A 22,579-nucleotide genomic window follows, 5' to 3' on the forward strand; every position below is an offset into this window, starting at 1 on the left:
TTCATTAAATTTTGTCAAAGTGCAAATCTTCACTTCGTCAAAAAGTTAATGTTTTTCATTAAATTTTGTCAAAGTGCAAATCTTCACTTCGTCAAAAAGTTAATGTTTTTCATTAAATTTTGTCAAAGTGCAAATCTTCACTTCGTCAAAAAGTTAATGTTTTGGTTAGTCTTCATATCGATTATTTTACAACAATTCCCCAATGTTAAACTTTTCATACGCTTTTTCATAAGCTTTGTATGTCTTCAGAAATTTTGCATAATCTTTTACATGTTGTTCGTTCTCTTCTTCTGTCATGAGTTCCGAATATTCTAAATTCATGTTCTTTCATATGAGATAAAATTTTATAAAAAAAATAAAATTAGCTTAGATTTTTTTATTCTTCCTCTTTGAAGTTATCGAAATATTCTGTTATTTTTTCCTTCAGTAATGGTAAGTCTTCTTTGAATGTAAGTATTGTGCAACCTTTGATGTCATAGTGTGTTTGAGGAAGATTATTTTGACAATTTCCTTTATTTGCTCATTCGGTGTCATTGAAATCGGTAAGTTTTCACGATAGAACCAATTTCTGTCAGATTTGTAAATCTTAGCTAAGTCATAAAAGCTCTTGTTGTTTCTTCTGACTAAATGTAACATAACCATATCTTTATCCTTCTTTCTCCATCTCTTCAGTATATATCATATACTTATAACTCTTTTCCTTTCCTTTTGGTACTGAACGTGGTATTCTTTTCTGTATGCTTTTGTCTTTGGATTCAATGACTTCATCTTTTGCTTGAAGTTTCTTTTCCATCTCTCCACGTTCGCTTTATATAGTTCATCTAACATCATGAAAATATAACAAGCATAACGAGGTGAAGCCCACATTGCTACAGCATTTACTAAAAGTCTATGAACATAATAACCTTTCAAACCAGGAGCCAAATTCTTGCGATTTTCGTACGGAATCTCTTCCCTCGGTTTTCCGAGGGAAGCAATCATATGAGGAAATTCTTCTAAAAGTTCTTTTGTCTGTTGGTTTTCAAACCAATGATATGCTTGCTTTGTAGAAAGAAGAGCATTCAAAATACTTTGCATTTGGTACATGTCATCTTTGACAGAACGAATGAGTCTCAATTGTTTGTTATACTGTATGTATTCATATTCTTCATTTATGGCTTCATGAACTATAACTGTTGTTGTGTTCTCTAATGTTGACATTACTGTCTTTACATACAAAATAAAAAAATAAATAAAAATAAAACTAACTTTATTTTTCTGTGTTAAAGAAATGTTAAAAATTCATGGTTACATATGTGAAAAGAAGTCACGAACAAATGAAGGTCATAAGATTCAGCACATAATTCTGAATTGAATGGTGTGTCATACATGTCAAACCGTCAAGAATTGAAGGAGATACGAGGCTATAAAGATTTTGGATATTTTCTGACACACACCCTGAGGGAAAAGTGACAAAACACGACGATAGAAAAAAGTGACAAAATGAGAGAAAGTTGTCCCCCGACCAAAATGCAATCATGTTGAAAAGTGACATTTGTAAAGTTGGACGATAGGATTTCCTGAAAAAGTGCAAGACTTGTCTTGAATCAGGACAAGATTTGTCTTGAAAAAATACAAGACTTGTTCTGAAAAAATACAAGACTTGTCTTGAATCAGGACAATTGTTCTCAAATTTGAGAACTTTACAAGAAAAACTGACTAAAAAGTGCAAGTCTTGTTCTGAATCAGGACAAGATTTGTCTTGAAAAAATACAAGACTTGTTCTGAAAAAATACAAGACTTGTCTTGAATCAGGACAAAACTTTACAAAATGTAAACCTTACATAACCGTTTCTATCGTACATGATATTTAGTTGACATTGTAAACTATCTTCATGTAAAGTATGGCGGTTTGAAACCGTCGGAACCTTCACTTTTTTGACGAACTTTCCGCAGCAATTTTTAAAATGTGTGAAAACTCAACGGTTTGACACGTGCCATATGTCATTTTACTCAGAATCTCACGAATTCAGCAAAAATAATTTTTAGGGTAGATGGGTATATCTAACCTAATTTCTACCACGAATTCTACCCTCATTATTTATAACCATTTTACATGGTAAACGTTATTTTTGGAATTTTGTGAAAACTCAACGGTTTGACACGTGCCATATGTCATTTTACTCAGAATCTCACGAATTCAGCAAAAATAAATGGTTCATTTACTCACAATATTTTTGTACAAAACGACCCCAAACTTTTAACTTCTTTTCTGCAGTTTCTAATGCTATCTTAGCGAGTTCATATTCTCTAAATTCTCTCTTTAAATCTTCTTGTTCCCATTGGTCTAGTTCGTATGGAGAATCTTTATAACCATAACATATCTCACGTTCGTGTTCTAATTGTTTTTCATGCATTTTTCTAACTTCTTGTTCGAACAAAGGTTTAGCATTCTCTACTGTATCTTCGAGTTCTTCTTCATCTAACTTCTCATGAACTTTCTTGTCTATGGAGTCCATAATTTTTCCAACTGCTATGCAATATTTTGGAGAAGCCCACATTGCTATATAGTTTATAAGTCTTGCGTCTACATACGTTCCTCTAACCTGTTTGATTTCATCAGGAATTCCTGCATGAATTTTGTATAAAAAGCAACCGCCGGAATTCAGACGGTTGCTATATTCTTCACAAAATGCCTTATAATACTCTTCCCAGGACTTATTTTCCAACAACTTTCATGAGATAAATAAGAAATAACTTTCATTTTTCATTAGATAACTGTTATTTTTGACGAAGTGAAGATTTGCACTTCGTCAAAAAATCCCTGAAATCAAGAATTAATCCCGTCAAATACAAAAAATGAGGGTAGAAATGAGGTTAGATAACTGTTATTTTTGACGAAGTGAAGATTTGCACTTCGTCAAAAAATCCCTGAAATCAAGAATTAATCCCGTCAAATACAAAAAAATGAGGGTAGAAATGAGGTTAGATCTAACCATCTACCCTAAACATTATTTTTGGTCATGGACTTCGTCCTCGCCGCTTTGCGTCTTTATGTTAAAATAAATGGTACCATTAATAATTTCATGACTGTTCTCGTTCATGTCTGATTTACATCCAACGAAAAAGTTTAGAAGAATTTTCTTATTCTTTCTGGCTTATTTTTGTCTTTCCAGTACTCCCGCTCTAATGGACCCAGATGAGTTGGTTTAGATTCTCTCAAGTTCTTAGATGGTATAACATCTTCAACGCCTCCTTCATATCTTACTTTATAAGTGTCATCGTTTATGTTATAGCCAAGTATTTCAATAACCACTCCTCGCTTTGCTTCGTCAATGGTTTCAGCAAGTTTGCCATTACTACTTTCGACTAATTTATGACGAGGATAAAACGCAATAGAGTCGTCGGCAGCTTTTATAAGATATCCATTACCTTGCGTAGAGTCTACTATATAATAATTTCTACTTAACCTTAAACGTTTCTTTGTCAACGGTTTGTCGTCAAGAACTACACGAACTTTTGTACCAGGAATGAGGGTAAATTGTGTTGAATTTCTGATATTTTGTGTTTGACTTCGTTTCTTTTGTATATACTTTTCTTCTTGTTGTTGTGTCATTGAATTTGGTGTATGTCCTGTTGTAGAATGTGTTGAGGAATTATATACTTCGAGAAAATGTTTCATTGTTTCTTCGGTAAAGTCTCGCTCTTGGTTTAAATCTCTGAGAGTCCTTATGAAGCGGTTTATGATGCCGAGTATGTTATGGTTATGGTCTTCAGTAGTGTAGTGAGTTATGTTATGCTTAATGAGAAATTCTGTGATTTCATTGCTGAGGTATGCACTGTCTTGGTCTGATGTTAAAGTACTTGGGTTATGTTCTGCTACAAACTTTTGTAAAACTCTTAACACTTCACGAGTTCCTTTATTTTTCATTGGATATGCATATGCTTTACGAGTGTTAACATTAATGAAGATGAGGAATGGTTTATGTCCTCCTTTTCTGCTTTGAATGAGAGTGTCAAATTGGTATGCGTCAGGAGCGTTGGAGTAAATTGGTAAAAAGTAGTCGTAAGGGTTTATTTTTGTTTGATGTACAACATTTTTGTCAAAGAACCTTTTCACTTCAGCTCTGTTAGTAAATCCCCAACTTTTTGCAGCTTCATTGAACTTCTTAAATGACCTCCATGGATGTTGTTCGAATACTTCTTTCAAGCTCATTTATGTAAAGTTAAATTTAGTAATTTCATGCTGTTCGCTCTTTTGGAGCTCAGGACTTTCAGGCCGTTCTAACCCATGCATAAACGTCATATAAGGTGGCATATAGTCTGCTCCACTTCCTGTTGGATTTGTTGTGAAAGTATGGACATGATTTCCTCCTGGTTCAGTTTGTCGAAAAGTCTTTTTTGCTGAATGGTTATAATCTGGAGATAAAACGTCATTGCCAGCTTTATATTCTGAGTTGTATAATGGATGGTCTCGTAATGAGTGGCTATGGTCGCCAGAAAAGTTTGTCGTTCCTGTATGAGTGTGCGGTGGAAGGTTTGCTTCAGTAATTTTCTTCGAACCTCCTGTTTGCTTTGAAGAGTTCGCACAGTATAAGAATTTATCTACAATCTGCTCCCACATACCAAAACCTAAAACTGTTTCTGGATTTGTTGAATTCATTGACGTATAAATAGAACCTATAGGATATAATGTTTGAAGTATTTCTGTCTTTAATGTTTGAAGCTCTGTTTTGTCTGCTTTCTTATCTAACATTGTTGGTAGTTCATATGCTTCAAAGTTTCTGGCATGATCTTCGATATTCCTGCAACTCTTATCTAAATTGTTAAGAGTATCTTTTACGCTTGTACTTGGATTTTCTAATGGTGCACTTGAACCAAGGTCAAAGTTCAATATTATGTCGTCTGCTCTAACAGTAGTGAAGGATTTATGTGTATGGTTCTTGTCGGCTTTCTTATCTAACATTGTTGGTAGTTCATATGCTTCAAAGTTTCTGGCATGATCTTCGATATTCCTGCAACTCTTATCTAAATTGTTAAGAGTATCTTTTACGCTTGTACTTGGATTTTCTAATGGTGCACTTGAACCAAGGTCAAAGTTCAATATTATGTCGTCTGCTCTAACAGTAGTGAAGGATTTATGTGTATGGTTCTTGTCGGCTTTACTGTCTAAAGAAGTTTGAAGTTCATTTATATCGGAGATATTGTGTTTATGAGATTTCAAAACTTTGTTCGTTGCGTCAAGTTCTTCTTTCTCTGCTTTACTTTTAATAGCATCTTCAAAAGTTATTTTTGCCTTAACTCTTAACATAAATCTTGGTTCAACTAATACACCGTTAACAAAGAAGTATGAAGCATAAATTTCAGCGTTATAACCAAATGTTTGTGGTGCTATACCTGTGTCATACTGTACAGTACAGTGTATGTCATAACCTTTAGCACGAATGAATTTATATCTTCTTTCATTAACATTTTTCGTCTTCACTTCTTCATCCTGTGTTAAATATCCATGATAGTCCGTTATAATCTGTTCATCTGAAGTTATATAATGAACGTGGTTCTTGTCCGCTTTACTATTTAATGTAGCTTGAAGTTCATTTATATCGGAGATATTGTGTTTATGAGATTTCAAAACTTTGTTCATTGCGTCAAGTTCATTTTTGTCCGCTTTACTATTTAATGTAGCTTGAAGTTCATTTATATCGGAGATATTGTGTTTATGTTCTTTATCTGCTTTTTCGGCTAATTTCTCTTCTATCTCATTTATTTCAAGTTCATGCCTACCATCACCTCCTTCAGAAGTATTTTTCTTCAGCTCTTGAAGAACGTCCACTTCGCCATCTTTGGTGTCAATAATGAGACTTTGAGTTAAAACCTTTCCTGTCTTAATGGATGTTTGTAAAACTTCTTCTTCACCGTGTTCGGGGTCATGGTCGTCATCATATCTTGTGAAATCAGAGATGTTGTCATACATTAAGCATATCTGTCTCAAAAGTTCTGCTATTTGAAACTGGAACGAAAGATATACAGAACTTTCATCATCTCCTAAAGTCAAGTCTGCTTTCTTAAGTATTTCTTGAATGTATGCAATGAGAACAGAGTACCTTGGAAAATATTCGAACAATATTTCATTAGCTGTTGGTTTTGGTGGTTCTTCTGGAGTTTCTGTTGTTTCAGTTCCTTCTGTAGGTTCTGTTGGAGTTTCTGCATCTCTTGACTTCAATGCTCTTGCTCTCAAAGACCTAAATGTTAGAGCACCGGGTTTTACAAAGGACTTTATAAATGCTTTAATAGTTCCTGGTAAGTTATTGTTAGCATTAAGTAAGTTCCTTATGCTTCCATCATGTACGTCCATAGCACTATGTAAAAAATCTATACTTTTCTTGTAGTCAGCAATAGACTGACTGTGATTTTTTAAAGATTTGTCACCTTTAAGCCAATCTTCATGCATGTCTGATACTGAGCCAAGAATATCATTTGCTTCCTTTAGTGTATTTTGTGCTTCTCGTAAAGTATCCAATCCCGTACGTGCATTGTTTGCTATACGTCTTACAGTATCTATTTGACTCCTTGTTTCTTGCATCCAACCAGATAAAGTTTTAATAGTATCCGAACCATTTGAAATGAAGTTCAAAGCATTTTTAACGTCATCTAAAACTTCTTCACCAAGTACTGCCCATATCTTTCCGATTTGGTATTGAAGAACTCCATATGAAGCAGCTGTTAAACCAGTATTTATAAGGTTCCATATCCATGATTTAGCAGTTTTTCCATCCTTTCCATCCTTTCCATCCAAACCGTTTTCGCCTTGAGGTCCTTGTATTCCTTGTATTCCTTGTATTCCTTGTGGTCCTTGGTCCGGTGTCACCCTTCTCTCCTTTCAGTTCATCTTTATGTTCGTTATAATATTCTAATGTCATAAGGTGTACATCATTACTGCTACCAGCAACGCCAAGAATTTGTTTCTCATTCATGACTAAATTCTTTAGGCATTTAATGTTGTCGTCAAATCGAAAGCTCTTTAACAATTCAATGAGAACATTCAGTACTTTCACTAATGAGGCATCTACTTGAATTTATATATTGCACCGTTCCATCATTTATGATGGAACCTTGCTTGTTGTAATGAATGGGTCATAAGTGTTAAAAGTATCGAAATCAATGACTTTTTTAGTTTTTCCATCGTCAATGACTAAATCATTGCCTTCAATGGTTAAAGTTGAGTTTTCGTTTACTAGTTCATGTGCTCTTCTTGCTTCATTTGTTTCATACGCATATGCAGCAATAGTCATATTTTAATGAGAATAAAATGTTGTTCTATTTGCAAAGTACAGACCCAAACGAATACGGGACAGTAAAGCTACAAACAAACTTAGGTCTTCAGAATGAAGCGCTTGCTTTCAGAGTTGTTGACTTTAATACTATTGCTTCATTCGTTATAACTGACGAAACAGATTTCATGGAGCTTGAAATAGATGACAAAAGAAGTTTTATAACATTTCCTAACAGAGCAGAGTATAGAATAGATAAAATTGCTGGAGTCATAGATACTCTCATAAATGAAGAAACTATTGACAACATAGATGTCGAACTCTCTTCTGAGGGAACATTGAAGTTCAGTAGCAAGAAAGAGTTCAAGATAACACGAATGAGTCATAGAGTTCAACTTCTTTTAGGAGCATACCATATGACATTTCCTTTGAAAAGTGTTGACAAAACGATTGAGATGAAATCTGTTCCATACGTATGTTATGGTAATTGTTTATACATTGAGTCTAAAATAGCTAATGTCACAGGTATTTCAGGAGTTAATAGTAAAGGTTCAGTAGAATATAAGTCTTTCTGTTATGCAGTCAATTCAATGTTCATTCCAAACGTTCCTGTCATAGCAACTCATTTAGGTAAATGGGTTCGCATTAGTCCTCACAATTTGAAAGATATGCAATTCAGACTAGTTGACTTTCAGGGCGAGCCGGTAGAACTGAAGGCACCAGTGCGAATGACTGTTGAAGTTGACTTTTTAGAAAATATTAAATGCAACAGCTTACAAGAGAACTCAGAGCTAAAAATATAAAGTATGAATGTTATGTATTAGGTCATGAACTTTGGTTGTTGCTGTTTGATGAAACAAATGAGTTAGTTATGTCAGTCAAGAGAACAGAAAAATATTGTGTTAGTGAAAACTGCACCAAGTCAATAAGATTAGGTTTGCATTATGAAGATGAGTTCGATACTGTTGAAGAAGTTTTGGATAGATATTACAAATTGCTTTAATTTACTAAAACATATTTCAAACAAAGTTTATATTCTGTTGAAAGTTTTGTATACTCGTTTGAATATTTATACTTAAACTCAACTCCTGTAGTTCCTGGTGTTTCAATGATGCGGATGTTACCTATTTTCATGAATAGTGGAGTTTGACCACAGCATTCGATTTCAGGGTCGAGATAGTCAATGACACATTGTTTCCCTGTTATTCGTGAGATAACATTTTCAAGGTCCTCCTTTGTTAGAATTATTTGGTTCTTGCTTATAAGATTTGTCAAAAGCTTCTTATCGTCTTTGAGTAAAATTGTTTGGTATAACTGAAGAAGGTAATGGTCTACGTTATCTGAAGCATTTGTTTGAACATTTGTGTAAGGATTGTCGTTGGCTTCTCTTGAAAGAATTTGGTCCAGTGGTGGATACTCTAACTTAACATCTGATGTAGCGTTAGCGTTTGAAGCTGTGTTTAAATTCACGGCGCCATGCTCCAAGACCGAAGGTCCCGACTTAAGTTCTGGTTCTTTTTCTTTCAAACACTCTGAACTATAGTTCTTTATGACAATATTGTTTGTCGTTCGTGAGTCAACATTTGATGTTGGTTCAATTGGAACATTAACGGCACCAGCTAAGATGGATTTGCTTCTCATTTCATATAGAATAAAAACCTTTTATATGTATGAAATGAACAATATACTCGACAAGGGTTTGAATGTAAAGCTAACGAATGAAAATATTGTTGAATTCACTGAGACAGGTGCTGTGTATAAAGATGTAGAACTACTGAACAAAAGAGCTAAGGGAAGAAGCAGGAACATGAACAAAGGGTGGAAGCCTATAAAAATTTATGTCAATGATGGCTCAGGAGGTTCAAACATAAAGTATGCAGAAAGTTATAGAGTTTATGCTCTCAAAGGTGAAAAGCCTTCATTTAAGAACAGCTATTCTAACGCATATCCTCAAAAGCTAACGGATGGGGAAGTGGATGATATGAATGACAGCAAAAATATTAACAGAAATGGCGACAGAGATGCATGGAATTTGTTTACCATCAGTCAATTGAAGGTTAGGCTTTAAAATAATGTTGGTCGTTCCCATGGAATATTTTTGACTTTAATGGTATTAGTCATGATATGAATCTCAAGGTATGAACGAGGAGAGATGAGAGACTTATATGCTTCCCAAATTTCTTCAAAAGGTAATGTTATACCTGACTGTTTCCAAATGAGTTCAATGTCATAACGTGAGAAACCTTGAAAGATAACGAAGTCAGTTATGAGACGTTTTATGTTTAAAGCTAAAAACCTCCATGTTTGCATAAGTATTGCTACAGTTAAATGGTAATGTCTGACTTTAGTAATGATTAGCTAATGGTGAGTCTGGTTTTGACACTAAACCTTTTCCGGCGAAGTCGTCGCAAACGAGCAGAGTGTTTGAAGGATATTTTTTGAAGGGGTATTTTGAAAGTTTTGATAGAATGTAGTTTGTCAGTCGTTTCATATCGTAAACTCCTGAGTACTGACGTAAGTGGTGTTTGTCAATAATTCTTTCCATCTCCTCAGAGGTCTTTTGCATTCCTGACTGTATAAATTCAACGATGGCATAATATTTTCTCTTACGTCGAATGTAACGTTGAAGAAATTTAATGAGTTCACTGTCTGGAACTTTAACGACAGAGGCTTGAACTTTTGACATAAATGTTTTCGCTGTTGAGTCCATAGAGTCTGAAGTTGCTGATATAATGATTTGGTCATAGTAAGAGTCGTTTCCTAAACGTTCTGTTATGAGTATATGACGAATGAGGTTGAATGTCTTTCCTGACCCCATCTTTCCACAATAGAAATAAACGCCATTTGAACAGAACTCATAGTCCTTACTGAAAGGAAGAATGAGAGAACTGTTGAGTTTTCACTGCTTTCATTCATGTCTTCATCTACGTCATGTATTAAATGCTTCATTTTATCTCCATTAAAAATGCAAGTCAGAAATATTCAGAACATAGCACCGAGTCTAACTGACAAGAGTATAAAGATATACTATGAACATGTTATGATGAAACCAACCAAAATTCAAGAAAGTCAGTATACTTATGAATATCCAAGACACTGGGTAGAGTATGTAGGAGGTGAGAAAGCTATTGAAATCAGACAAGTTCGAAGTATTCCAGCAGGAAGAACAATATTATTGAAGAACTTTAATGTTTTGAGATATAATGATGAAACAAAGAAGCAAGATAGTTTTCCTGTTGCTGTGTATGTGAACTTAGATACAGGAGATGACATGAAAGTTTTTAATACAAAGCTTCAAACGGTAGTGAGAGAACAACTGACTGCGGAAGGACATCCATTACCTTCAGAAGTTACCATAGCATATAATTTTGAAACAAACTCAATAGATTTTAAAGTCATCTCTGCAAAGAAGTCAGGTTTTACATTTAATGAAGCAGATGTATATTCGAATGAAAACTTCAAAGCTATTGCATGGTTAGATAATGACGATTGCTTTAAGAAAATCTTTAAATTCAGTGACTCAAAGATGTCAATAGATGACCTTCGTGGAATGTTACCATTGACGTTTACAGTAGAAGGTTCAGCAGGATTGCTTACAAGATTGTCAATTGGTGGTATTTGGTCTCGTGAGAACATTGTTATAAAATCCAGTATAAGTGAATTTGCTGAAGAATCTATATTATGTCTTTCAAACTACATGTATTCGCCGCCGAAGCATTATAGTATAACAAACTTTGTCAGTAAGTTTAACATAAGACTTGTCGAACCTTCTTCAATGAAAGATGTTGTGCTACCTAAAGACGGAAAGGATGGACTCATTATTGAGATGATTTTAATAGCATATTAAATGAGCTTGTTCTTGAAGGTCATTCATGATGAAATAACTGTTGTAGAAGATGTTAGCAATTGTTCAGACATTTTGAAGCGTATAGATGATATAAGAAAGAAGTTAGATAGACCGCAAAGCGGTGAGGGCGAAGCCCGTGAGAACACTTATGTTTCATTGACTTTCTCCAGTAACGAGAACTTTTATGAGATAATATTGAAGAGAGATGATTTTAATATGGTGTAAATGGTAGCTTGGGCAGCTTTAGGCGCAATGGGAACAAAAGCATTAGCATTTGGAGCAAAAGCACTTGGAGCTTATGACGCAGTAAATAAAATGAGTGGAGGAAGGGTTTCGAAGACATTAGATGCAAATAAAGGAAAGATTGGAGGCTGGGTTGCAAAGAAGTTAAGATTAAATAAAATAGGGCTCATAAATAAAGCATCCAATTTGGTTGCGACTGAGTCAGAAAATGCTTTAGGAAAGGACGATGAGTTTGCAAAACACGCAAAAGACTTTAATGACCAGATGCAAGGTGAAACAATGCATTTAAATAGAGTCGATGGAACTAAAGAAAATGTTTCTTCTCCACTAGTAGTTCTTCCGTATGGTCCCTATGGAATGTATGGAAACCCTTACGAAAGACCATTTGACCCATTGACTGGTGGAAGTAACTGGTATCATTACGGCCGAAGAAGAAAGACAGTCAAGTTGGAGACAGACGTGAAGAAAGCAACTAAAAAGAAACCAAGGAAGAGAGTTATAAAGCAATGAGAACGTTTATGTTATGAGAAATTTTTAACGTTAGTTTTATTTTTACTGAAAATTTTTATTTGGATGTAATGACGAAAACTATTGAGATAACAAACTACAACGGTCATGAGTTCAAGAACTTGTTCTTCGTTCCTCGTGAAAATACATTCTATCAGATACGAGGGAGAAAGGGTAAAGTTAGTTTAAGCATTTATGATAGCAAACATAATGGAAGATATATACAAGCATACGATATAGGGTGTCCAAAGGTGTGTTTAGCACAAACCTGAATACTGCGAATAGAAATAAACAAGTTACATATATATAAAGTTTATTTAAATATAATCACCATTGGATTCAATCACGCGTTCGCAGCGATCGATCCAGGCTTGAAAGACACGCTTTAAATCATCATGAGAAAATTGCTCAAATTGCTCTCTTACAAAATTTTCAAGATCATCTGGACTCGCGAATTCGCGTCCTTCAGCTCTCTTTTTTAGCGTGCCGAATAAATAAAAGTCAGAGGGTGCAATATCAGGTGAATAAATTGGGTTTGGAACAACTTTGACATTGTTTTCCACCAAGTAATTCATTACCTTATGACTTTTGTGAACTCTTGAATTATCAAAATGAATTGCAAACTTTTGTTTTTGTTGTTTGGATTTCTCAAACTCATCAGAATTGATAATTTGAGTAAGAACATTGTCAATTAGATACTGAACATTCATCGTATTAGGTTTTTGAAGAATATCAATTGCGATGATGCCATTCACGCCCCAAAAAACCGACAACATCATCATTGGTGTGTCAATTTTTTTCTTCGGGAATGTTTGCGGATTTTCATCCTTCGGGATCCACATGATTTTGGCTTCTGTTGCATATTGAAACCAAGACTCGTCCCCTGTTACTAAAAAGCGAAACTTCTTGGATTGATACGCACCCAATATAGAGAGGAGCTCTTTCGAAGATTGGACTCTAGATTTTTTTGAACTGAATTAAGGTTGTGCGGAACCCAACGTGTATACGCTAGTTTGTAGTTCAAATAATTGTGCAGATAATAACTGACTGTTGTACGTGGTATCTTTGTCATCTCCTCTATCCTTCTGAGTGATGCTCTTGGGTCTTCATCTAGCGCTTGAAGAATTGCTTTGATTTTTCTTTGATCCGGCGATTTTTTGTCAATTTTTATGATGGGCGCCTTTTTGTTCATGAAGTGATACATCCTAACATGATACGTTACAGTGGAATAGCTAGGAGCATCCATACCGAAGCATTTTACCAATGTCTCGTAGACTTTTTTACAGTCTTTGCATTTTTTTGCAAGAGCGAGGATGTTTTCTTTATGATTCATTAAAAAAATGAAAAAAATCCCGCCAAAATTTCCCGCGAAACCGCCTCTTGTCTCAAAATTTATTTTATATCCCGGCATGGCGCCAAAATACAACATACTCATCATATACATATATTCATATTTTTTATTATATATTTATAATCAGCATATATCTCCTTTAATAGTCTCATATAGAGCGCTGTGCTAAACGCACCTTTGGACACCCTATACAAACGGTAAGCGTGTTTCATTAGCTTTGTCAAAACTTACATACATTAATTATGACAGCGACTTTGACTCAGACGATTGGAGCGACAGCAGCGATACTGAAGAATATGAACTATTGTGTGAAGCACAGCAATGGGAAGAGTTGCAATACTTTTGTAAATGAGAACGTTAGTGTGAACGTTAGTGTGTACGTTAGTGAGAACGTTTATTTTTTTCATGCACGTGCATTGTGTCGCGGGGAGTTGCCATGGGCAATGACCTGCGCACAATATATAACGTACAGAGAGGTGAGATGAGGTGGTTTATGTGATAAATACTTTACGTGGCAGAAATAGTTTAAGGTTATTAGAAATATTGCAATTGTGATGTAAAATATACGTTAGCGGTTTTGCAAAGTGTCAGATTGACATATCTTCGGTAAGATGGCGCACAGTGCCACCGTACTGAAGATATGTATACTAACTCTCGAGAAAGTTCAAAAACTTGGGTGCAATCAGTTCTGATTGCACCCAAGTTTTTGAACTTTGTATAAGGAATTGTTGGCTATGATGTACTGATTCATGAATCAGTACATCATAGCCAACAATTCCTTCCCAAACAACCCGAAATTTGTCTGATTCCACACTAATTTTATTAATTTATCTAAACTTTTATCCTCGTCTATAATTTAATCATCAATAATTATCTCTTGTTCTATTTCACTATTATATATATATATTTATATGATTTGATTTAAAAAAAATAAATAAATTAATTAATAAATCATTTACTCAAATATATCAAAAGTTTTATTTTTATATATAAAGATAACTACTTTTAAAAAAAATACCCTATATATTTTTGCCATGTAATCTATTTTTGTCATGTAAACTTGTCAGTTTTGTCAGAAGTGAAGTGAACCAAATTTTCATGCACAACAAAAATAAATAGCCAGAATGGCATGCTTGGGTACTGGAAATTTAATATATCTGCCAAGATTTTAGTGTCAAATTTCATCTAATGGATGTTTGAATTTGAGCGACCAAAATCGTAATAAATAAAATATCCATTTAATGACCTAGCGATGCACATATATTAACAATTGTAAACTATTCAAAAAACTCTGACATTGACCAAAATAAATTATGTAAACGTAGATAAACAACTGTTGCAGACTCGGCAATTCTTAAAATACAAAAAGTCCCTTTCTTACCGATTATTGTTAGGTAATATCTTTACTATCATTTTAGCGACATATTGAAGAGCTATTTTCAAAGATTTCTCTTTTTCATTCACATTTGCATGTGTATTTTCTGACGAATTTTAAACAATAAGAATATGCTTATGCAGTTATCCACTATGTAAATCTGATTTAGATTTGAAACTAAATAAGAATGATAGAATGCTTCTGTGTATGTGTGGCGTGAGTTAGCATCAGGTGGTTGCGTGATAGAATGCTTCTGTGTATGTGTGGCGTGAGTTAGCATCGGGTGGTTGCGTGATAGAATGCTTCTGTGTATGTGTGGCGTGAGTTAGCATCGGGTGGTTGCGTGATAGAATGCTTCTGTGTATGTGTGGCGTGAGTTAGCATCGGGTGGTTGCGTGATAGAATGCTTCTGTGTATGTGTGGCGTGAGTTAGCATCGGGTGGTTGCGTGATAGAATGCTTCTGTGTATGTGTGGCGTGAGTTAGCATCGGGTGGTTGCGTGATAGAATGCTTCTGTGTATGTGTGGCGTGAGTTAGCATCGGGTGGTTGCGTGATAGAATGCTTCTGTGTATGTGTGGCGTGAGTTAGCATCGGGTGGTTGCGTGATAGAATGCTTCTGTGTATGTGTGGCGTGAGTTAGCATCGGGTGGTTGCGTGATAGAATGCTTCTGTGTATGTGTGGCGTGAGTTAGCATCGGGTGGTTTCATCACAAATTTTAACCCATCCAAATCTTATTAATTATTAAAATTCTTTTACAATTTCTGATGTATTTTTTGTAAACATTTCATATGCAATATTTCTCCTTTTCTTTCCTCAAATCTTCAAATATTAATAACTTTGGATATGAAATTATTTGGATCTTTTATGAATTTTAAATGTCTTTCTTAATATCAAATCGATTAAATTATTAATATTTTCTAAATTATGCCTTAAAATCCAAATATAAAAAATCGTAAATAAAAAAAATATTTTTTATTTTTATTTTGTAAATAATCCGTTTACTAAATGGGACTGTATCATGAAAGTAACAAAAATCATTATTTAACAAGATTTAAAACTGGTGCAACGAAATGCACATTGATTTTGTAGTGTAACAAAGAGAGATTTATTGTAAAAAGTACAAAATAGTATATTTATTATCGTGATTAGCGTAGAAATGTATGAGTTTGGGACGGATTTCTGGTGCATTCATAACTAAAGTGATACATTGTCTGGAGCAAGTTCAGATCTTTAACTTATGGCTTTTTTGGTGCTAACTCACCCAATTTAAGTGCACTAGAGGGGATTTTGTCTGTAATGAGCATGCACCTTGAGTTGTTGCTTGGTCCGTGTACGAAAGATAGTAATTTAATACTATACTCGATTAAATGTGAATTTCTAATTTTGAATTTGCGTTTTTTCCTGAAAATAGTTACAATATATGAAAGAGTTGGCAAAACTAGAGGACACGTCTTTAAGGGTTTGGCTCTTGCTTCATGTTAATATGCCGAAACTAAAATAAACGTATATTGGGGGTCGAAAATTGAGAGCTCATATCTTTAAGTGATTGTTTCATTGAGCATGTTCGATGGTTTTAAGACATCATTTAATAAGCTCAAGATGAGAAAAACAACCGTGACTAAAATATGGCATAAAAATCGTCTTTTTCATTCAAGATATTGTGGCAAAGAATCAAAACATAAAAAATTAGCAATAACTATCTAAGAATCATTACTTCCTCACATAGTAAAATTCCTGCTTTACTATTATTTCTCCCTATTGTAGAATTTGAAAATTTCATATATCTAAATTCTTGATCTTAAGGGGAAGAATCTATTATGTTTCGCATATTTTCCACATGGATATGAATTATACATAACTAATTCTTTCCAATCTTGAATAAAATATGATAGTGAAGAAATTTGAAGGAAACCGCTTCAATTTCTATGGCGACATTGATTCTTCCTGCACATGTTCGCTCAGCGATGAAATCAGTCGCTCAAGTTGCTGCTGAAGTTCCAATTCATAAAGTTTTTGAGCAAGCTATCCTATTTCTTTTTGGTGAAATTGAACAGACCGAAATTAAGACATATGCTCGAGAGGCTGGAGTTCAGTTCCCAACATACCAAGAGTCTATTGATGCACTCGCTTGGATAGTTTGTGAAGCTGTTCGCACAAAATGCACAACAGACAATTTTAGAGAATTTATTGCAGAAATCGATTTCTTAAATACAAAACAAGTTCTTGCAGTATACGAAAAAGCTATGCAAAGCGTTAAAGAAACATTAGTTGAAAACTCTCCAGATACAGAACACTTCGTTTCCTTAGATTGGCGCTTACAAGTTGAAATTGGACGTCGAGCTCTTAGGTCGATGAGAAGACCACACGTTGTTGTTAATATTAAGACTACAAAGCAAACTGAAACACTTGAAATTACACCACAAGGTTTAGTTGAATTATATACTACTTTTGATGCCGCACTTCAGGCTTGCCGTACTTCTAAGTTTAGAAGAATTCAGCGCTTCATCAAATAAAAATACTTTAGTCATATATAAAAGCGTTCCTATTTTATTTTATAATATAATATGCTCCATATTTTTGTCTACTAATACCATATCAACGAAAAATTTAATTGAACCTAATGTTGCTATTCAAGTCGCTAATAAATGATAACTATTGAAATTCCATCAAAAAATATTGGAAAACGGATTGATAACAATCAAACAATTCATTCTTATTGCTATCTCGCGATTATCCTATCCAAAGAAACGATATATCTACATAAAACGAATTCAAAATCTATCAAATTCTGGTTATAGTGGTCCATATTTTAAGGATATTCATTTTATCTGAATTACATGTAATCGTTTAATTCCCAACTATTCCTTTTTGATCTTTCAAAATCTGCATGATTAACTTATAAAGTATCATATTGAAACTTCGAAATCCAAATGTTCATTATTTAATCTATTAGTGATTTAGAAAATAAGCACTTTTACCTTTCGACTGATAAATCGAAAATTTTTTTAGAATCTTTCTTTTCTCGTTAAAATTTATCATTTATGTTCCCGATTGTTGATTTCGGAGACCGAAATAGGAGGCGACAAAAGCAAAACGGAAATGCTACATCTCCACCAACATCAGAGAGAAAGAAAAGAAGAAGATTAACACTTGATGACGAACCAAAAAAGCCATTTTTAATAGGTAATGATGATGATTATTCATCAGATCCTCAACCAGATCCAAATATTATTACAATTTCTTCAGCAAGAACTCAAGATATGACTTCAGATGAAGAATCAGAATCAGACCAGCCTATTGAAAACAAAGAAACATGGGTTGCACGAAATGGTTCAAAAACAAATACAATGAGGACAAAAATTACGGATGAAAATAAAAATGAGGAATCCTCACCAAAAAAGAAGCGAGTAGTAAGAAGAAAAAGGATGAGCCATAGCGAGGTACTTGAAAACCATATAACTGAGCCAAACGAAAAACCTTCGAATCTTGAAATAAAACAACCCGAAAATCAGACAATTCAATCGGGTAGACTTGAAGGAAAATCTATTTCTGATGCATTGGCTGAGGCTGGTATAAAAGTACGTAAAGTTCCGGCCGAACCTCAACAAATTGCAAAATTACAAGAATATCAACCAAATATTGAGCGTCCACCGATAGCAATGCAATCGTATACAGTTATCCGACATAAAGGAGCTTTTGGAAAAATTTCATTTAATTTCCTTAATGAAGATAAATTAATTTACCTAACAGAGCTTTCCAAAGATGAAGAATCCGATATTTTTATAATAACTCAAAAAGCACCAATTGATAAACAAAATCCAACATATCAAGGCTTTGTACGTGTTTCTGGCAGTCGAAAACGATTTTCGTTAATCACAAAATATATGAAACCTCATGATGATCGAGAAGGCGCACTTTTAGGTTGCTGTTTTACAAAAAATGGTGCAAATCTACGACATGTTTGCGTTGTTGCTCCTTTAACTTTAATGCCATATTATCCTGTTTCAAAGAGAACAGAGCTTTCACATTTAGCGAAATCACCAGAAAGACTTTCTAGTTTCCTTTATTATGAGACAGATCAAAGAAATGACGATACTTTTGACTCGGATCTTGTAGAATCTTCAATAAAGAACTTCATAATTAAGAGTTCTAAAGGTGATGTCATCTACAGACTCTATAAAGCATCAAAAGATCAGTATAATGTTACAAGTAGTGCTCCGTTCAACACTTTAATGGCTTTTGCTATAGCAATCGCCATGATATTTTCCAAAAAGTAATATGTGTTTGTTGTTTATAAATATATTTGATATATTAGTAATTATTTCCATTACATTTTATTTTTGAACTTGAAATTTAAACATTTTCCTACAGAGTAAAGGTTTTTATACAAATGGAAGACAATATAATTAAGTTTATGCATAATATAGAGCTTTATAAAAATCTATTTCCAAATCTGTTGTAAGTAATGAGTTATTTAAAGAAATATTCCGGTGATACAGTTTCATGTCTGAGTTAATGATTATCATTGTAAAGCGTTGTAAGATCGTTTTCAAATACTCGATTTCTAACAAATATCGAAAATTAAGATATAGTGTAGCTCAGTATGAAGTTTCTTACGTCTTATACTATAAGAATATTCATGATTAATTACTGGCTTTCCAAAATGTAGTCTGGCAAACTATAAAATCTTGACAGTTTATTAATAATAAACTATCATGTGATTAGGAAATATATCCAGATATCAACCCATAAAATTTGGCAAAATTCTTTCAAAATTCTGACAAGGCCGATATTTCTTTCAAATAATATCCGCTTTTCAAATAAAATATGGACATTATATGCATATCAGTAGAATAATGATTTTTTATAAAAATCTGACATATACGACCTCGTATTTTTTATAGAGTTTCAGAAGGATTTATAAGCAAATATGGAAGTTACTGATAAAAATGGTAGCTCCAAAAGTAATGTTTCAAGACGAAAGACACCTAAACAGCGAAGATCAAGCTTTGATATTGTTGCATTAGGGGCTGATTTGTTTGATAATTTAGCATCATCATCACTAGCATCTAAGTCTTCAGGAAGTCTAGCTCAGGACATACAAGCAATTGCCAAATATCAAAAATATATTGTCACGAATTCAGAATCTGTAAAATTTACCTCTCTTAATAAGGCAACAATTGATTTAGTCACACATAAAAGTGCGATCAATTCAATGATTGTTGAATATGATGAAATAAGATCTAATTTTATCTCAGACTTAGTTGAAGTCAAGACTTTTATTGACAAGCACACAGACTACTATCCTTATTCTCTGAGAAGACGCTTAAGACGTCAAATTGCCACAAGACTTACAACTATTGAATTACTTGATGTTTTAATCGCAAATTACCAACAAAGCGGCATCGAAATAGACTATTTTGTTGAACATTTAATGTCATTACCTCAACCAGTTTATATTAATGTTACAGATTACATTGAAGATTTTGACTTTTCAAAACAATCAAAACATGATGTAGATGTAGCTCTTCGATACATTGGACAGCTTAAGTTCCCAGATGTAACACGCATTAAGAAGAAATCCCCATTCCATCTCATTGATTCTTTTGAAGGCCAAATCTTCAGAAGAATTAAAGAAAATTTCAGAGGATTAACTGCCGATGATTCAGCTTTCATCATCAAAAATCTCTCTAAAAACTCAACATACAATATTGCAGAGGAAGTTTTCTTCCAACGAGCTTGGTTGATCAAAGAATTCCCATGGTCACTCGAACCATATCTCCTTCCAGATATGTCACGCGTTTTGGTTAAATCGTTTGCTCCTTCGTTCCTCAGCCAGAAATATTTAAATATGACATTCGCAGAGTTTTCACAAGACAGAGAAGGACCTTATTACGGTTTGATCCAAGATATCACAGGCATCATTTTCGAAATCAATCCATTTAACATCGCCAGAGTTTTGTGGAAAATGATGAATGATATTCCAAACGTAATCAGAGAAATGAATCATATCACAAGCAAAGACTTCGTTGTAGATTTCGATCAACTCTTTTCTACACTCATTATTCTGGTTTGCGCAACTTGCATTCCAGTTATCACAAAATACATCGCTTTTGCAGCTGCTTATCGCGCCGCCGCAGAGTATGATCCTCAATTGTCATATGCGATGGGACATTTGGAAGGATTATATTATCATTTGAAGAATATTAAGAGCAAAGATTTAATTTCACATGGAGCAACAGATGTTTCACCACAAAAGAAGAAGCAGCAAGAATCAGAAATCTTGAAGATTCTATTTGAAGAAACTCCTGTTTGAAAATAATATTACACTTATATTATTTTTATGCGTAAATGTTATTTTATATAAAAATCGATATGAGAATCTATTTTTCTGTTCTAAGAAACGACTATGATGAAAAATTTGGCAGAATAATTTTTGCGAAAGTTCCTTTACCGGATTGAGTGATCATCATTGAACATTATCGTTAATAATTACATAGAAAACGAGAATAACTTACATGAAAGCGCGAATCAAACCAATGAATGAATAGAAAAATAAAAATCAAGATTCTGATGCGTATAAATTGTATGACAAGCTTGATGTAGGTTATTGAATTGAATGACTAATTAAACAAGCGGCTTCTCGATAAAATAGTGCTTGTTTCAGCAGATGTGAAGTTAGATAAGATTTTGAGGCGCCGATGAAAATTATTGAGAAGTTATTTGACCACACATAAAACTTGTATTTTGAAATCCGATTTTCATAATACAAAGGGAAAATAAATTGTTTATGCCATACAAAATTTGAAGAAGCGATCACTTAGGAGAAATTCATTTTTATTATTCATTATTTCTTAAAATAACTTCTGGATAATTAAAAATTCAATTAGCTTATTTTCAATGTATTCATCTCACTACCGTATCAAATTGAACGCAAAAAGTTTGCATAATTCTAATTTATGATATATCTAATATTCAGATATTGATTAAATCATTTTCCAAATAACTAAAAAAATGAGGATGAAATGACAGGTTCATTATTTATAGCATCATGAACATTTTCTAATCTCAAAATTTCGGGATACTCCAAAAACAATATTGAGTAGCGCTCGACCACAGTTACAAGAAAAATTGAAAAGAAAATTGAGAACTCTTTCGAACACATATTTTTTCTTCACTTTCACAGATGAGAACATTCTTCGTCGGTGGTAACTGGAAGGCTAATCCAAAGACAGTCCAAGAGGCTGAGAAGCTTGTCGAAATGCTCAACGGCGCTAAGGTTGAGGGCAACGTCGAAGTTGTTGTTGCTGCTCCATTCGTTTTCCTCCCAACACTCCAGCAGAAGCTCCGCAAGGACTGGAAGGTCAGCGCTGAGAACGTCTTCACAAAGCCAAACGGTGCTTTCACAGGTGAAGTTACAGTCCCAATGATCAAGTCATTCGGCATCGAGTGGACAATCCTCGGCCACTCCGAGCGCCGTGACATCCTCAAGGAAGATGATGAATTCCTTGCTGCCAAGGCCAAGTTCGCTCTTGAGAACGGCATGAAGATCATCTACTGCTGCGGTGAGCACCTTTCTGAACGCGAAGCCGGCAAGGCCTCCGAGTTCGTCTCTGCTCAGATCGAGAAGATGATCCCAGCTATCCCAGCCGGCAAGTGGGACGATGTTGTCATCGCTTACGAACCAATCTGGGCTATCGGCACAGGCAAGGTTGCTTCCACACAGGATGCTCAGGAAATGTGCAAGGTTATCCGTGACATCCTTGCTGCTAAGGTTGGCGCTGATATCGCTAACAAGGTCCGCATTCTCTACGGCGGTTCCGTCAAGCCAAACAACTGCAACGAGCTCGCTGCCTGCCCAGATGTCGATGGCTTCCTCGTTGGTGGTGCTTCCCTCGAAGCCGGCTTCATCAACATTGTCAACTCCAATGTCCACTCCAAGTAAATCTAGCTAATCTTTTCTCTTTTTATAAATTTACAACTTTTTTTAAAACTTTTGAAAAC

General features: G+C 34.3%; 10 protein-coding genes and 4 pseudogenes across 14 annotated transcripts, besides 3 other annotated features; 7 read left to right on the plus strand and 7 right to left on the minus strand.

The window, feature by feature from the left end:
• Positions 1–11,094: part of a mobile genetic element that runs on past the window's edge.
• Positions 377–1,200, minus strand: TVAGG3_0815800 (annotated as a pseudogene). Its single transcript has one exon. A coding segment is annotated over exon 1 (824 nt).
• Positions 3,110–3,661, minus strand: TVAGG3_0815810 (integrase core domain containing protein family; the record flags this gene model as incomplete). The annotated part of the gene is made up of 1 exon (XM_051247836.1): positions 3,110–3,661. The coding sequence occupies one exon, from the start codon at positions 3,659–3,661 to the stop codon at positions 3,110–3,112; it is 552 nt and encodes a 183-aa protein (XP_051083311.1).
• TVAGG3_0815820 (keratin-associated protein family) lies at positions 4,660–5,953 on the minus strand (the record flags this gene model as incomplete). The annotated part of the gene is made up of 1 exon (XM_051247837.1): positions 4,660–5,953. A coding segment is annotated over one exon (1,294 nt), but the record flags the coding sequence as incomplete, so codon positions are not given.
• Positions 6,102–6,953, minus strand: TVAGG3_0815830 (annotated as a pseudogene). Its single transcript has one exon. A coding segment is annotated over exon 1 (852 nt).
• Positions 7,289–8,053, plus strand: TVAGG3_0815840 (uncharacterized protein; the record flags this gene model as incomplete). Its single annotated transcript, XM_051247838.1, has 1 exon — positions 7,289–8,053. The coding sequence occupies one exon, from the start codon at positions 7,289–7,291 to the stop codon at positions 8,051–8,053; it is 765 nt and encodes a 254-aa protein (XP_051083313.1).
• On the minus strand, positions 8,250–8,750 carry TVAGG3_0815850 (uncharacterized protein; the record flags this gene model as incomplete). The annotated part of the gene is made up of 1 exon (XM_051247839.1): positions 8,250–8,750. A coding segment is annotated over one exon (501 nt), but the record flags the coding sequence as incomplete, so codon positions are not given.
• On the minus strand, positions 9,315–10,199 carry TVAGG3_0815860 (annotated as a pseudogene). Its single transcript has one exon. A coding segment is annotated over exon 1 (885 nt).
• TVAGG3_0815870 (uncharacterized protein) lies at positions 10,216–11,097 on the plus strand (the record flags this gene model as incomplete). The annotated part of the gene is made up of 1 exon (XM_001304862.1): positions 10,216–11,097. One exon carries the CDS (start codon positions 10,216–10,218, stop codon positions 11,095–11,097), a length of 882 nt encoding a protein of 293 aa, XP_001304863.1.
• Positions 11,098–11,322: 225 nt separating this feature from the next.
• On the plus strand, positions 11,323–11,850 carry TVAGG3_0815880 (protein of unknown function, DUF4107 family; the record flags this gene model as incomplete). Its single annotated transcript, XM_001304863.1, has 1 exon — positions 11,323–11,850. One exon carries the CDS (start codon positions 11,323–11,325, stop codon positions 11,848–11,850), a length of 528 nt encoding a protein of 175 aa, XP_001304864.1.
• A 234-nt stretch (positions 11,851–12,084) lies between these two features.
• Positions 12,085–13,387: a mobile genetic element.
• Positions 12,165–13,291, minus strand: TVAGG3_0815900 (annotated as a pseudogene). Its single transcript has one exon. A coding segment is annotated over exon 1 (1,127 nt).
• Positions 13,388–13,851: 464 nt separating the features above from the next.
• Positions 13,852–14,004: a mobile genetic element.
• A 2,496-nt stretch (positions 14,005–16,500) lies between these two features.
• TVAGG3_0815920 (COMM domain containing protein 2 domain-containing protein) lies at positions 16,501–17,133 on the plus strand (the record flags this gene model as incomplete). The annotated part of the gene is made up of 1 exon (XM_001304864.2): positions 16,501–17,088. The coding sequence occupies one exon, from the start codon at positions 16,501–16,503 to the stop codon at positions 17,086–17,088; it is 588 nt and encodes a 195-aa protein (XP_001304865.1).
• Positions 17,134–17,603: 470 nt separating this feature from the next.
• Positions 17,604–18,890, plus strand: TVAGG3_0815930 (tubby protein, chain A domain-containing protein; the record flags this gene model as incomplete). The annotated part of the gene is made up of 1 exon (XM_001304865.2): positions 17,617–18,852. One exon carries the CDS (start codon positions 17,617–17,619, stop codon positions 18,850–18,852), a length of 1,236 nt encoding a protein of 411 aa, XP_001304866.1.
• Positions 18,891–19,415: 525 nt separating this feature from the next.
• On the plus strand, positions 19,416–21,508 carry TVAGG3_0815940 (uncharacterized protein; the record flags this gene model as incomplete). The annotated part of the gene is made up of 1 exon (XM_001304866.1): positions 19,506–20,891. The coding sequence occupies one exon, from the start codon at positions 19,506–19,508 to the stop codon at positions 20,889–20,891; it is 1,386 nt and encodes a 461-aa protein (XP_001304867.1).
• Positions 21,509–21,751: 243 nt separating this feature from the next.
• TVAGG3_0815950 (Chain A Triosephosphate isomerase) lies at positions 21,752–22,562 on the plus strand (the record flags this gene model as incomplete). The annotated part of the gene is made up of 1 exon (XM_001304867.2): positions 21,762–22,520. The coding sequence occupies one exon, from the start codon at positions 21,762–21,764 to the stop codon at positions 22,518–22,520; it is 759 nt and encodes a 252-aa protein (XP_001304868.1).
• Positions 22,563–22,579: the final 17 nt, after the last annotated feature.

The sequence above is a fragment of the Trichomonas vaginalis genome, chromosome VI (genome assembly GCF_026262505.1).
Source record: "Trichomonas vaginalis G3 chromosome VI, whole genome shotgun sequence".
Classification (NCBI taxonomy): domain Eukaryota; phylum Parabasalia; order Trichomonadida; family Trichomonadidae; genus Trichomonas; species Trichomonas vaginalis.